This window comes from Bufo bufo, chromosome 3 (genome assembly GCF_905171765.1).
Source record: "Bufo bufo chromosome 3, aBufBuf1.1, whole genome shotgun sequence".
Lineage (NCBI taxonomy): Eukaryota > Metazoa > Chordata > Amphibia > Anura > Bufonidae > Bufo > Bufo bufo.
In genome coordinates this window covers 32,844,607-32,859,692 of record NC_053391.1, presented here as the reverse complement: position 1 = coordinate 32,859,692, position 15,086 = coordinate 32,844,607, and the positions used below count along the sequence as shown (strand labels likewise).

At 48.8% G+C, this 15,086-nt stretch overlaps 1 protein-coding gene across 6 annotated transcripts in view; it reads right to left on the bottom strand.

Annotated features, from left to right (window-relative positions):
* Positions 1–15,086, bottom strand: part of PRDM15 (PR/SET domain 15) — a 68,936-nt gene that overhangs the window by 20,951 nt on the left and 32,899 nt on the right. For 5 of the 6 annotated variants that reach the window (XM_040423033.1, XM_040423038.1, XM_040423034.1 and 2 more), the window contains 9 exons: positions 14,101–14,188; positions 7,009–7,176; positions 4,594–4,712; positions 3,864–3,995; positions 3,649–3,783; positions 2,777–2,940; positions 2,480–2,559; positions 2,274–2,393; positions 1,954–2,094 (listed from right to left, as the gene is read on the bottom strand). In XM_040423033.1, the coding sequence (XP_040278967.1) occupies positions 1,954–2,094; positions 2,274–2,393; positions 2,480–2,559; positions 2,777–2,940; positions 3,649–3,783; positions 3,864–3,995; positions 4,594–4,712; positions 7,009–7,176; positions 14,101–14,188 (1,147 nt within the window). The remainder of the gene's footprint in view (positions 1–1,953; positions 2,095–2,273; positions 2,394–2,479; positions 2,560–2,776; positions 2,941–3,648; positions 3,784–3,863; positions 3,996–4,593; positions 4,713–7,008; positions 7,177–14,100; positions 14,189–15,086) is intronic. The other variant, XM_040423037.1, reaches the window with a different exon arrangement.

Genomic DNA, 15,086 nt, shown 5'->3' with positions numbered 1-15,086 from the left:
TCATCAAACGGATATTTTCTTTTACCGTTTTTAGGGACGAAATTTTTTTAATGTTTTTTCCATTCTTTTTGTATTAGAGACTTTACATTCTCATTTATTGGGAAAACCCTAGATTTTTTGTGACCCAAGTCACCGAACATGATCTGCTGCACTGTCCTCTGCTCTTTGGTCTCCTCCACCTTCATTGTAGCTCTAATGGCTTTAAGTAAGGAGTCTGTGTTCTCATGCGAGAATAGCGGTTTACCCGCTGACTCCTCTTCAGATGATGAATCTGAAGAATCTCGGTTCTCCCCCTCTTGTGCTTCATCCTCAGAAGAGTCTGAGTCTGAGAAGCGACTGGTGCGACTCTGTCTGCCTGGGGGGGTAGATGGAAGGAGTTTCTTAAACTCTTTTAAAGAATCCGCTATCTCGGATTTCACCATGCTTTTGATGTTTTGCATGAAAGATGGAGATTTTTCCTCTAGCATCTTATCAATACAACGCTGGCAGAGCAGCTTAGGCCAGGAAGGGGTTAACTTCTTCCTACAAGTAGCACACTCCTTCCCACGTGTCTTAGCGATAGCCTTCCTGGGGCTCTTTTTTATATTCTGGGGACAAATAACAGAAAAAAAGACCCTCTTAATATAAAATATAAAAAAGGTTGGTGATTAACCCCCTTACTCCACCAGGAGTACCAATCTGGAATCATGGTTGTCCTGGTTTTCAGTGCGCTGACCACCCTCTTCTTCCATGGTAAGGTCCAAGGATGGAGGTTTTTCCCATATATGGGGTCTGCAGACGTCCTCTTGCTGGCTGGCACCCTTCCACCTGCGTACTGAGCGGAGTTAAATACTCCCGGTTCGGTCCTCACCACCATCCACTCTGCGGCCTGCAGCACTGACTTCTGGGATGCCGTGCGTTCCAAACACCGGAAGTCGCACATGCGTCACTTCCGGTTCTCACGGCACGTCTGCCCAAAAGGCTCTGCACCGCCTCCCCCTCTGTAATCTTACCGAGGATGCTGCATGCCAGGGAGAACAGGCCCCGGACCTCCCAAACACCGCCAGGAGGATCCGGCGTGACAGCGGTACCTCTCGGTACCGCCCGAACTGCCAGCAGATGACGATGTAGCGCCAGCCAGGATCGGGAAGGGTGTACGTCCAGACTTAGGGAGGCTCCAAGAGGAGACTTACGCCGCACCAGGTAAACCCTATGGTTAAATTCAAAAACCGGCGGGGCCTGCAGCCATTAAAAGCTCTCCAGAGAAGCGTCCTATCCATAGGACAGGAAACAGGAACTGGTGGCTAGAGGCCGGGTCCCTCCTTAAGAAGCTCTCCACGGAAGTTCCGGTTTCCTGTCCTTGATAGAGGCGAGCTCTCTCAAGGGTGCGGTCATGGGCATAAGGGAAATATCGGCGTTCACGCCAACCTCACTGCTCTTGCCAGCATCTTCCACCAATTGTGGGGTTTCGCTCTGGTAGACAGGATTAGCGGACGCGGTATAGAGGCAACAACAAGTTCTTTGGATCAAACAGTTCAGTGTTTTATTCACACTTTAGGCAAGTGACAAAACAAGCAGTTATATTCAAACAAAAAAAAAATCACCTTGCGGTGTTGGTGGTAATTCACACCATGCGGCAATTCTGCCTCAACCTGTTTTCACGTCAAACAGGTAGCAAACCTTCATCCAGACACAAGGCTCCCAGATCCAAACACAGAGACCTGGCTTCTGAGCCCAGCTGCCTATTTAAGGAAAGCCAGGTGCTGCAAAAACCAGGACCGGCACTTAAAATCCGGTCCGGTATTTGACCTCATCTGGCTGTAAATCAGCCCAGCAGCACATGCTGGGAGGAAAAAAAACAGTTTTCCCAAACCAAACCTCTCACTGTGTCACAATATATTTGATACAGTATACACACACATTGTTCTAAAAACTATATATAGGTTGTTATATAAGGACTGTATATGTACACACCATTCTCACCTGTGTGCCGCTTGTAATGCTTCAGCATGTTCACCTTCTGTGCAAACTTGCGGTGGCACTCGAGGCACTCGTACTCTTTAATCCCCTTGTGCAGCTTCATGTGATGCCGCAGAGCGTGCTTCGTCTTCATCCCTGCGGAAAGAATGGGGAGAACTAGAACCAGGAGATCCCACTGATTTATCCACTTTTGGACTTCAGAACCACCCAATTCTTTTCGGTTTTGCCTTACAGGAACCATTCTCATGCGGTTAGGGACACATCTGTAACATCAAGCACAAATACGTGACCCGTATACACATCTCATCCAGTACCTTTCCCGCACTCAGCGCACAAGTATTCCCGGATGTCGTCGTGGACTCTCATGTGTTCTTTCAGCATGTCCTTCCTGGCAAAAGATTTCCCGCACTGCTCACAGCCATGGCTTTTCACCCCTGAAAGAGAAAATTTTTGCGAGTGACCTCTGCGTGCCCGGAGCCTCCTCAGGGGACAATAGGATGCAGGGTTTCCTGTAAGTTACCTGAATGTATGAGTTTGTGTCTTTCCAGGTTTCCTATGCTATTGAAGATCCTGCCACAGACCTCACACGGGTGAATGTACCTGCAGAGAAACATACAGAGCAGTCGTGGATAGAGGTGAATGGACGGACGTGCAGTACTGCTCCATACATTTTCTGGTTTAACCCCTGAAAGACCCATACTGCCAGCAGTTCATATGGGATACCAAATGCCCCAAAGATGGAGGAAAGAGCAGAACTAGACAGAACCAAAACCGAAGAGCGAGATGGGTGCAAAAGGGTGTAATAATACGCACTCACTTCTGCACCTCGGGATCCGGTAGATTCTCCCGATGGATCACCATGTGTGCGTGGTAAGTTGCCTTGAGTGCAAATTGCCTGTGACATATACTGCAGTCATAGCCATTCTCAGCATGGACATCCATAATGTGCTTTAGGTATTCCTTACCCCGAGCAAAAGAGATCTGTAAAACGTACAGGACATGAGAATTCTGCCGATAAACTGATCTCAGATGTACCCCCTCCAACCCACAAATATAATATCACAAGGACCTATTGCGCCACCAGCAGAATAGTGAGTGCAGCTCTGGAGTATAATACAGGATGTAACTCAGGATCAGTACAGGATAAGTAATGTATGTACACAGTGACTGCACCAGCAGAATAGTGAGTGCAGCTCTGGAGTATAATACAGGATGTAACTCAGGAACAGTACAGGATAAGTAATGTAATGTATGTACACAGTGACTGCACCAGCAGAATAGTGAGTGCAGCTCTGGAGTATACTACAGGATGTAACTCAGGATCAGTACAGGATAAGTAATGTAATGTATGTACACAGTGACTGCACCAGCAGAATAGTGTGTGCAGCTCTGGAGTATAATACAGGATGTAATTTAGGATCAGTACAGGAGAAGTAATGTATGTACATAGTGATTGCACCAGCAGAATAGTGAGTGCAGCTCTGGAGTATAATACAGGATGTAACTCAGGATCAGTACAAGATAAGTAATATATGTACACAGTGACTCCTCCAGCAGAATAGTGAGTGCAGCTCTGGAGTAAACACGTAATGTCTGTACACTGTGATATTCATTCTACACAAACTTATGCATGTGATTTTGCTATGACCACTGCTCCGATAGAATTTGTTAACCATTAAGGATACCTACCTGGCACCTCTTACAGCTGTACTTGTGGGGCTCAGAGTCAACGCTGCCGTCTGAGTTGTCATCATTGTCTTCAGAAGAAATGCCAATCTTCCCAATGAACTCTTCCCTCTGCTGGTCGTTCATCAAAGCAATATCCTAAACATGAATGATTGGCATTAGGAGCAGTCTGTGCCCTCAGGTAACACTCGGGGCAGATGACCGGACAGAACAGATACCTTGAAGTGAATGTGTATGTGATCTCGTAGAACATCCACCCTGAAGAACCTACGGCCGCAGATCTCACAGGTGTATTTTTTATCTCCGTGTGTGAGGAGGTGTTTGTTCATGTTGCTCCGGCATGAGAACATCTGTGCATGAAACAGAAGAGTCATAAGCAAAATTCTGGAGTGCGCCAATTCATTTCAACACGGTAACCATTCTTACTTAAAGGGGTTGTGCAGTGTCAGATATTGATGGTGTATCTTCAGGATTGGATCTTGAGCGTAGGCCATAAGTATCTGACACTGCACGGTCCCTTTAAAAAGGTAATTTCTAGCTTTTATCACCATTTGTTTTTTAGTCCAATACAGAGTTTTTCTAATCCAGAGCTCTAAATTCCCTGCACAGCCCTGGAGGAAAATGATAAAATGTTCCCACCACTAGGGGGAGCTGAGGAGCTTATTGCATACGGTTTAAACAGTGAACCCCATAATGTAGTATGCAGTCAACTCTTATGCTCCTCATAGTGGGGACTGCCGACAGACAATGTTATCATGTACATCTAGGTCTATGCAGGCGATTTGGAGCTCTGGATCAGATAAAAGGAGCTCTAACCGCTATGAAAATATATTAAGAAATTAATCTGCACAGAATGTTGGACCTGTTCTGATCAAAAGAAGAAAATTATGTCCAAGGGTGGACGTGCATTTTACACAATCCTTCACAATACAAATAATTTTAACTTACTTTCCCGCAGACCGGACAGGCCGACGGCTCTTTCTTGTACTTGATGGAACTGTCCGTAGCCTGCTGAATGGCCGACTCCCGCTTCACTCGTCTCACTCCTGTAGGTGGCGCCAATGAGACTGAGAATTTAAAAGTAATTATTTTCCCAATATACAGTGGTGTTCAAAAAAAAAGTGAATAAAGCTCAAAATCCTTCTAATAGCTTTTATTTCCATACACACAAATTCATTGGGAACACTACACATTCTATTCCGAATCCAAACATGAAGAAAAATATATCAAATTTGTGTTTTTACTCTAAAAAAAAAATTTAAGAAACATGAATATTAGACTGTTCTAAAAAAATAGCAGTGTTTGTATTCTTCTTTACAAACTCAAACATTCACTATATAAACTGAAAAGGATGATTGGACTACATCCCACAGTTCTTCTCTGTTTCTTGGTTTTGCCTCAGAAACTGCATTTTTGATGTCGCCCCACAGGTTTTCTATTGGATTAAGATCCGGGGATTGGGCTGACCGCTCCATAACGTCAATGTGGTTGGTCTGGAACCAAGATGTTGCACATTTACTGGTGTGCTTGGGGTCGTTGTCTTGTTGGAACACCCATTTCAAGGGCATTTCCTCTTCAGCATAAGGCAGCATGACCTCTTCAAGTCTTCTGATGTATTCAAACTGATCCATGGTCCCTGGTCTGCGATAAATAGGCCCAACACCGTAGTATGAGAAACATCCCCATATCATGATGCTTGTCCACCATGCTTCACTGTCTTCACACTGTACTGTGGCTGAATTCAGTGTTTGGGGGTCGTCTGACAAACTGTCTGCGGCCACGAGACCCAAAAAGAACAATCTTACTTCCATCAGTCCACAAGATGTCTCTTTAGGCCGTCAATGTGCTCTTTGGCAAATTGTAACCTCTTCAGCACGTGTCTTTTTTTCAGCAGTGGGACTTTGCAGGGGGACTTCCTACAGATAGCTCGGCTTCACATAGGCGTCTTCTCAGTGTAACAGTACTCACAGGTAACTTTACACCTTCTTTCATCTTCCTGGAGCTGATTGTTGGCTGAGTCCTTGCCATTGTGACTATTCTTCTATCCATTCGAACGGTAGTTTTTCGCTTTCTTCCACGTCTTTCAGGTTTTGGTTGCCATTTTAAAGCATTTGCGATCATTTTAGCTGAGCAGCCTATCATTTTCTGCACTTCTTTATATGTTTTCCCCTCTCCAATCAACTTTTTAATCAAGGTACGCTGTTCTTCTGAACAATGTCTGGAACGACCCATTTCCCTCAGAATTTCAGATAGAAATGCACTGTAACCGGCATGTACTACATTTGCTGCCTTCCTTCCTTAGATAAGGACAATAATTGCCACCTGTTTTTCAAAGAATAAATGACCTCACTCATTGAACTCCACACTGCTATTATTTTGAACATGCCCCTTTCAATTAGTGATTGAATTACAGAGAATCAGCAGCATGCATGGCATGACTGTTGGATTTCTGTTACTCTACTACACCTGCTAGTAAATTATTTGCCGTGTAGAAATATCATTTCTACCAAAAACAGTGATTGATCAGGTTAGTGATGTCTGACTGCTATTATTTTGTACACAACTGTATATGTCACCCCATCTCCTAGTGCTGTGCTGCCATTCACTGAGGGTAATGTAGTGCTTGGGCTAGTTTCACACTTGAGATCCGACAGGGAACAGACGGACGGATCTCTTTGTATTCCGTAAATGTGTAAGTCTCCGTCTGGCCCCGTTAACTATAATGGGGACCGGTGGAGATCAGGCGCACAGTAGTTTTCTTCCAGCCGATCCTCTGCATATTTGCCTGAATGCGGCCGATTCTCCGCCTGTCCCCATTATAGTTAACAAGCACGGACAGGAAATGCAGAGAGATCTGTCCGTCTGTTCCCTGCTGGATCTCAAGTGCTAGTGTGAAACTAGCCTTAATACTGCATCATCACTAAGTTCTGCAACTTTCCAGCATGCTTTCCACTGCATTGCCTTACCATTTACACAACGTCTGCTTGCTGTAAGTGAATGGGAATGTAACCTATTGCTAGAGGATGAACCCTGTACAGACCAAATACTGCTCACAGCTGAGGGTCTGTTATAATTGTATCCAGTCTAGACAATCATTTGTGAGATAAAGACTCATGATTGGTACACTGTATCAACTTTTAATTATGCTGTTTCAATAGCTCTGCTTGCTGTCAGTGAATGAACACAATTACATTTTCATTCAAATATAGTAATATTTTCTATATGCTACTAAATCAGAAGTTAGAGCAGCCGATTTTAGAGTCTCTTAAAGCTTTCTTATAAAATGTATTACCCTGGGCGATGGCATATTTTTTTCGTATGGCACAGATCCATTATCTGAGCACTATGGGATCAGGTATGTACCTTCTAGATGTCTGCGGTGATGTTCCAGCATCACATCCCTCCTGTAGAAGAGCTTATTACAGATCTCGCAGGCAAACTTCTTCTCGCCGTGTTTCTTCTTGTGCTTGGAGAGGTTGCTGTTGGTGGAGAAGGATCGGTAGCACATCTCACACTGGAACGACTTGTCGTCTGTCCATTAAGAGAAAATTAAAGTGATGTACTACAGAGGATGCGTCACACCAGCCTAATGTCAAACCAGATCTGATGTGGCTTCATATGATCATTTAGGCCATTAAAGGGCCAGTACACCCGATGCTAGAGGTATATGGATGTAAACAGAAATGGAGCATATGACATAAAGCAGAGATCATGGGAGTGTGGAAAGGAGTTGAGCTGCAATACCAGGCATACACCATGGACAAGGGTGGAGCTATTGCTATTAAATCTCATGATCCCCCCCTTGAATAGGTCATACAGGATTAGAAAAAAAAGATTTTTGTAAAACTTACCAGTAAAATCTCTCTCGCTCTTCATTGGGGGACACAGGAACCGTGGGTATAGCTATGTCCTCTAGGAGGCGCTGACACTAGTAAAAGCTGTTAGCTCCTCCCCTGGCAGCTATACCCCCTCCAGCCTGGAGAGAGAGCTTCAGTTTGTGAGAAGCAGTAGGAGAAGCAAGTAAACCAATGAAAAAACATGGAACACCAACCATGTCAAAGGACCCAACGGGGTTCTAACCAGCAACCACCACAACTGTGGTCGAACAACAACACCTAAGGGCAGAACCCTACCCCGGGCGCGGTATGCCTCCGCAATTGCAGCCCGAATCCAACATGTGATTGCCACCTTGGAGGCCGCCAATCCCTTGCGAGGACCCTCCGGAATGACAAAAAGGGAGTCCATACGCTGGAAGGGACCGGAGGCCACTAAATAAATCTTCAGAGCTCTGACAACATCCAAATGGTGTAACTCCCTTTCCTTAGGGTGTGAAGGACAGAGACACAGTGAGGGAAGGACAATTTCCTCGTTAATATGGAAGTCAGGGACCACCTTCGGGAGAAAGGAAGGAACGGGCCGGAGAACTGCTTTATCCTTAAAGAACCAGGAAGGGTTCTCTACAAGAGAGCGCCGCCAACTCGGACACCCGTCTAAAGGATAAAATGAAGAAATTCGTGGCACACCAGAGTTAATTTGATGCAATTTAATTATTGGTTGATGTTCTACATCATTTCATATTTTCATACATATAATCAATACATCCGGATAGGAGCAAATTAAAGTTGTGTAACGTGTCCCAACGTTTCGGCCATATGTCTGGCCTTTGTCAAGGGATCAGTGGAAGAGTCAAGGGCCGGGTCCATCACTAAGTTAAAGTCGCCACCTACGATGATCGGGGAACCATCTGCGAATTTAGCCACTTTCCTCAAGACCTTAGTCCCGAATGCAGATTGACCTGGAATAAGTAAAGCAGGTCGGGACTAAGGTCTTGAGGAAAGTGGCTAAATTTGCGGATGGTTCCCCGATCATCGTAGGTGGCGACTTTAACTTAGTGATGGACCCGGCCCTTGACTCTTCCACTGATCCCTTGACAAAGGCCAGACATATGGCCGAAACGTTGGGACACGTTACACAACTTTAATTTGCTCCTATCCGGATGTATTGATTATATGTATGAAAATATGAAATGATGTAGAACATCAACCAATAATTAAATTGCATCAAATTAACTCTGGTGTGCCACGAATTTCTTCATTTTACTACGTGACGATCCCTCGTCCTCCGTGGGCACCCATTACCCAATAGGGTGTGCGGATCTCATTATCTCCTATACCCGTCTAAAGGATGTGATAGCTACAAGGAAAACTACCTTCCAGGACAGGAGTCGGAGAGAAATCTCCCGCAAGGGCTCAAAGGGAGAAGCCTAGAGCGCTGAGAGGACTAAATTTAGATCCCAAGGCGGTAAAGGAGGACGGTACGGAGGAACCGTATGTGCCACTCCCTGAAGGAAGGTTCTTACAGGCCCCAGGGGGAGCTGAAAAAGGATAGAAAGCGCCGACACCTGACCCTTCAAAGAACTAAGGGCCAAACCAAGGTCCAACCCTGATTGAAGAAAGGACAGGACCGTGGGGAGAGAAAAACAAAGTGGGGGAATATTCCGACTTTCACAGAAACCCAGGAAGGACCTCCAGCTCCTGTAATAGATCCTGGACATTGCAGGCTTCCTGGCCTGAATCATAGTGTGGATGACATCCGCCGAAAAACCTCTTTGCGTCAGAATGGTGGTTTCAATAGCCACGCCGTCAAATGAAGAGACCTTAAATGCTGATGGAAGACCGGTCCCTGCGAAAGAAGGTCGTCTCTGAGTGGCAGTGACCAAGGGACGTCTCCTAGAAGGAGAACGAGGTCGGCATACCACGCGCGACGGGGCCAATTCGGGGCTACTAGGATCGTCGGAATGCCCTCCATCCTGATTTGCTGTAGAACCCTGGGTAGGAGGGGGAAGGGGGGAAACACGTAAAGGAGGGATAACCCCTGTCAAGGGGAGATCAGGGCGTCCACACCGCAAGCTTCCGGATCTCTTGCTCGGGAGAGGAAGGTGGGAAGTTTCCAATTGAGTCTTGAGGCCATCAAGTCCACGTCCGGGCGACCCCAACGTAGACAGATCGCCTCGAATACCTCCAGGTGGAGGGACCACTCGCTCGGATCTATTGTCGTCCTGCTGAGGAAGTCCGCAGTCCAGTTCTCCACACCCGGGATGTAGATTGCTGAAATTGCCGGTACGTGGGCCTCCACCCACCGTAAGATCTTGGCAGATCCTGCATCACCGCGAAGCTGCGCGTTCATCCCTGGTGGTTGATGTTCGCCACCGCCGTGGCGTTGTCTGACTGGACTCTGACCGGGGGCGACCCCTCAGGAGGGGGGTCCAGTGCTGAAGGGATAAAAGAATCGCCCTGAGCTCCAGGACATTGATCGGAAGCTTGGACTCTGACCGAGACCATGTGCCTTGGACTGTCCTGGGAGGGAACACTCCTCCCCAACCATGCAGACTGGCGTCGGTGGTAACAACCGTCCAGGATATTGGAAGGAAGGACCTTCCCATAACTGGAACCGACGGTCAACAGATGGACGACCTCACTTGAGGAGAGAGGCGGATGGGATAGTCCAGACTCTCGGACGATTTGTCCCAGGAGGACAGGATCGCTCTCTGGAACGTGAGAGAGTGGAACTGGGCAAAGGGAATCGCCTCAACAGGCGACCATCTTCCCTAACGTCTTCATGCAGAGGCGAATGGACGGAAGCCTGGAGACGAGAAGAACCCTCACCGAGCAGTGTAAGGCCAGTCGGTTGTCCGGAGGAAGGCGAACTTGTGCCGCTTCCGTGTCCAGCATCATACCCAGAAAGACCAGTTGTCTGGAGGGAGTCAGATGACTTCTGAAGATTGACCAGCCACCCGAAACGTGGAAGGGCTTCCAGCGTGATCTTTGCGCTGCTCGACGCCTGAGCGAAAGAGGGAGCCTTGATGAGGATATCATCCAGATAAGGCATAAGGAAGATGCCTCTGGAATAGAGCAGGGCGAGAAGAGGGGCCAGAATTTTTGTGAAGACCCTAATGATAGTCTCCAATTGCAAACCTCAGGAAGCGCTGATGACTCCGCGCGATGGGGATGTGGAGGTATGCGTCCTGGATATCTACGGCCGAAAGGAATTCCCCCCCGTTCTAGAGAAGCAATGATGGAACGAAGGGATTCCAATCAAAACCGCTGGAGACGGAGGAACCTGTTCAGAAGTTTGAGGTCCCGGATTGGGCGCAACGGGGCCCTCCTTTTTGGGGACCACAAAAAGGTTCGAGTAGAACCCCTTGAACCTCTCTGCTGGGGGAACAGGAGAGATGACTTCTCGATCCAGGAGGGACTGAATGGCCTGGGAGAAGGCGGCTGCCGGCTCGGGGTGCCGTGGAGGACGGGATTGAAAAAACATGTCTGAGGAGAGGGACGAGAACTCGATCGCGTATCCTGAGGATACAATCTCGAGTGCCCAAGCGTCGGAGACGTGGGTCCGCCAGACGTCCTGGAAGAGGAGGAGGCGGCCCCCCACCCTGTTGGGTGGGGGCGCACCCTCAGGCTGAGGATTGCTTAGCCGCAGAAGGTCGAGCGGCCTGAGTCCTGGGACGCCAGGAGGGCTGTGCCCGAAAGGACAGCTTTTTGAGTCGATACTGGGAAGTAAACCCGCTCCCCCCACTGCGGAAGAGCTCGCCGGGGGGCGGGAACTAGCGAATCGACGAAAGGGCCTACCACGTGAGGAACCTGACCTAGCGTGAGAGGCATACTTCGCTCTAGGTTGTGGGAGATGGGTGCGCTTGGCCTCGGAAATAATTTCGTCCAGCCGGGTACAAAAGAGACGGGCCCCGGCGAAGGGGAAGTCTGGTTAGAGAACGCTTGGAAGTCGCGTCCGCTGCCCACACCTTCAGCCAGAGCTCGCGGCGTAAGGTGACTGCAAGCACTGAAGAGCGCGCAATGAGGGCGTCTGCGTCCAAGGACGCTTTGCAGAGGAACTTCCCCGCCTGGGTGATCAGCTGTGCCAAGGATCGGAGATCCTGAGCAGGGACTTCAGATACCAAGTCCTGGTCCAGCTGGCTGCCCCACTCAGAGATTGCCTTTGCCACCCACGCAGAGGCGAACACGGGCCAAAGGGCTGACCCTGTAGCTGCAAAGAGGGACTTCGTCAAGGACTCCATCCGACGGTCTTCAGGGGTTTGAAGGGAGGATCCATCGGCTACAGGAATAGCCGTATTTTTGGCTACCCGTGCCACTGGTGGGTCGACCTTAGGAGGGGATGCCCACGTGGACACACAATCCGCTGGGAATGGATATAGAACATCCAGCTTTTTAGGGGTGGAAAAACGCATGTCTGGATGATCCCAAGCCTTAGAAACCACCGCTGAAAAATCATTATGGCGAGGAAACACCTTTGAGGCCTGTTTTGGATGTAAAAGGGATACCCCCTGTTGGTCAGTGGGAGGGGGGGGGGCATAATCCTGCACCTGGAAGGTGTCACGGATAGCAGCAATGAGGCTATCTACAGTAGAGGCCAACTTAGAAGTCTGCTTCGTATCCATGTCCAAATCAGAATTCTCTACCTCTCCTTCAGATGGCACGTCCCCAGGAGAAGAAAAACCTGAGTGAGATCTTACACGGGGTGGAGAGGGAGACGCGTCTGAGGAGGAAACATGTCCTGCTCTAGGACGCTTTTGTGATTGTCGTGTGCTGACGGATTCACCAGAGGGAAGTGACTTGGGGGGGGGGGTCACCCGAGCAAGAAGCTCTGGAGGGTGCAACCGAGGGAGGTGCAGCCTGCGCTGGTGGCGGATTCTTAACCAAGCGACCCACTATAGATAGGGTGGATTGGGAGATTTTAGAGAGGTTTTCTACCGCCTGAGAGAGGGTCCTGGCCCAATCCGGCAACTTAGATGCCAGAGGGGAAGGCAGCAGTACGGGCCTGACAAGCAGTGCAGACCGAATCTGATGGCCACAAGAGAATTTTGCCTGACACATGGAGCAGGCATAATGGACAGCTATGGGCAGCTTAGGATGAGCACCCGTGGGATCAGACATGATGGTTACCCAGGGAAGGACACCCTTGAGGCTGGAGAGGGTACAGTGACCTGAGGAGAGAGGGGACAAGAGTTCCTACCAGAGCCAGGAGCGAGCGCCGCTGTAGGAGGATGTCCCCTGAGAAGAGCTTCCTGAGTGCTGTGGCGAGAAGAGAAGGTCCCGCCCCCTCAGGTCCAGTGATCTCCCGCTCCACCTCTGCCGCGGAGGTGCGCATGCACCGATCAGTAACCCCCGCAGCGCCGCCCAAACTGTAACCCCCGAAGCGCCTGAATAGTTTGCGACGGCGCTCCGCCAGCAGGCTGCCCCAGGAGAGCCGATGTGGAGTGCCGCCCGTCCTGTAAGTGGGAGAGGTATGCGTCCCGGACCGGAGCACCCGAGATAAGTCCCACCCCCGTCACAGTGGTGGCAGGCTCAAAGATGTCTAATAAAGATCACCCCCCGTGGGTCGAGTCACACAGGAGACCGGAGAGTGACGCTTCTAGGGGGGGAGGGAGGGGGGGTCGAAGGCCTGGAGCAGGCATTACTTATCTGTCCTACCGCCATCTTCACCCTTCTTCTGCTCCAGCAGGGTCACCTCTTCAGTAACTGGCACCGTAGTGGCAGGATACTGGAAGAGGGACTTGGATGGGTAACCCTTCCGCTGGCGGGATGCAGGGGAGCGAGGCTGCCCTGGTCCACCTTGTCTTCTTGTAGGGGGGAAGGCAGTGTGGCGGGCCAATGCTGGCATGCTCCCCCGGGAGAACAGGGAGGCGAGGCGACCACTGTTTCCCATCTGAAAAAGAAGGGGAAAAAAAATAAAATTAAAATAAAATTAAAAAAAATCTCTTCAGGAGCTAGGGAGGTCTTGCCTCCTATTGACACTAGAAAAAACTGAAGCAGCTTTTACTAGTGTCAACGCCTCCTAGAGGACATAGCTATACCCACGGTTCCTGTGTCCCCCAATGAATATGGGCGAGAAACATGGCTGCTTTCTTCCAAAAAGGAAAAAAAAAAAAGGATCCGTCCATGGGTTGTGTCTGGTATTACCTTTCATTTCCAATGAAGTGACTAAGATTGGGGAGGCTATGCCTGCAATGGTGAGGTGAAGATTTGGCCATTTTATAGCTTTAAAGGGGTTGTCTCATCTCAGACATTGTCAGAGAGGTGGGATCTGCACCCATCTCCTGAAGGGGCACCCCAAAGGGAGTGAAAGCGTACTGTGCATGCGCAGCATGTTCTCCATTCATTGCTAAAGGAGTTCCGAAAATAGTAAAGCACTGGCTCGGCTATTTCCGACAGTCCCCTGGGGGTGCATGGAGGGTGGTCATACATGTGCTGTGCGTTCGCCTTCACACCTCTCTGATACCAATGTCTGAGATAGATTTACCCTTTAAACTTCAAATGAGTTTAATGATCCCCACACTCTTCTTAAAAATGGCGAGAGGAGGACATGGCGTGCCCAGTACTTTGCACATTTTAATGTCACAAATCGAGGAATTCTTTAACAAGACACTGCTCCTACCTGTCCTGCAGTTGTGGAACTCCAGAAAGGCCTCCACCCTGAACGCCTTCTCACAAGTGGCGCAGCGGTACCTGTACTCGCCGTCGACCTGGAGATCACAAAACCTTTACTGAATAACATACAGGTTATATTCTGCCTGTTCCATAGCTCCTGTGCGGTGCTTTGCAGGGATTTCTGGCTTACGGCGACACACTGTCACAGCGCGGGGGGAGGGGGGGCTCAATAAAACTACTGCCAACTGATTTCATTGTGAGACATATAACCATCATATTTCAATGAAAACAGCCAGAAGAGCCCTAGGAAGGCATTACAAGGACTTGCATTTAGGGTACATTCACACGTCCGCAAAACGGGTCCGTATCCATTCCGCAATTTTGCGGAACCATTCATTTTCAATGGGGCCGGAATGTGCTGTCCGCATCCGCATTTGCGGATCCGCACTTCTGTTCCGCAAAAAAATAAAAATAGAACATGTCCGGTGATGTGCGGTCCGCAAAATGCGGGAATGCACATTGCCGATGTCCGTGTTTTGTGGATCCGCAAAACACATACGGACGTGTGAATGGACCCTAAGAGTCATAACCCAGCAGCATGTAATGCCTAGGATACAATTACGGCATGTGTGTACTAGTAGATCAGCATAAAGACACGATTGGGGGGGGGTGATGGGTGATCATGATCAATCACTGCTCAACACCTGTTTTTGGTGGCAAGAGGTCACAAACTTTGTCACAAGTGCCAGTTTGTGACATCTTCACTTTCTCCGACACCCTCACCACCTTTCCAAAAAGTGGGTGGGAGAAGGTGGGCAGGACCTCTTCGGCCCGACTTATTGAATAGCACCAGTAAATATTAAGAGGAGGCCCGACATGTGCCTCATTAGGCTTGCTTTTTACGCCAATGTTTGATTGCCACTGCGCTTGGAGGAAGCACCTAATTTATAAGGGGCAGGCCTCATCATAAATTAAGACGCATCCTTAATTCCG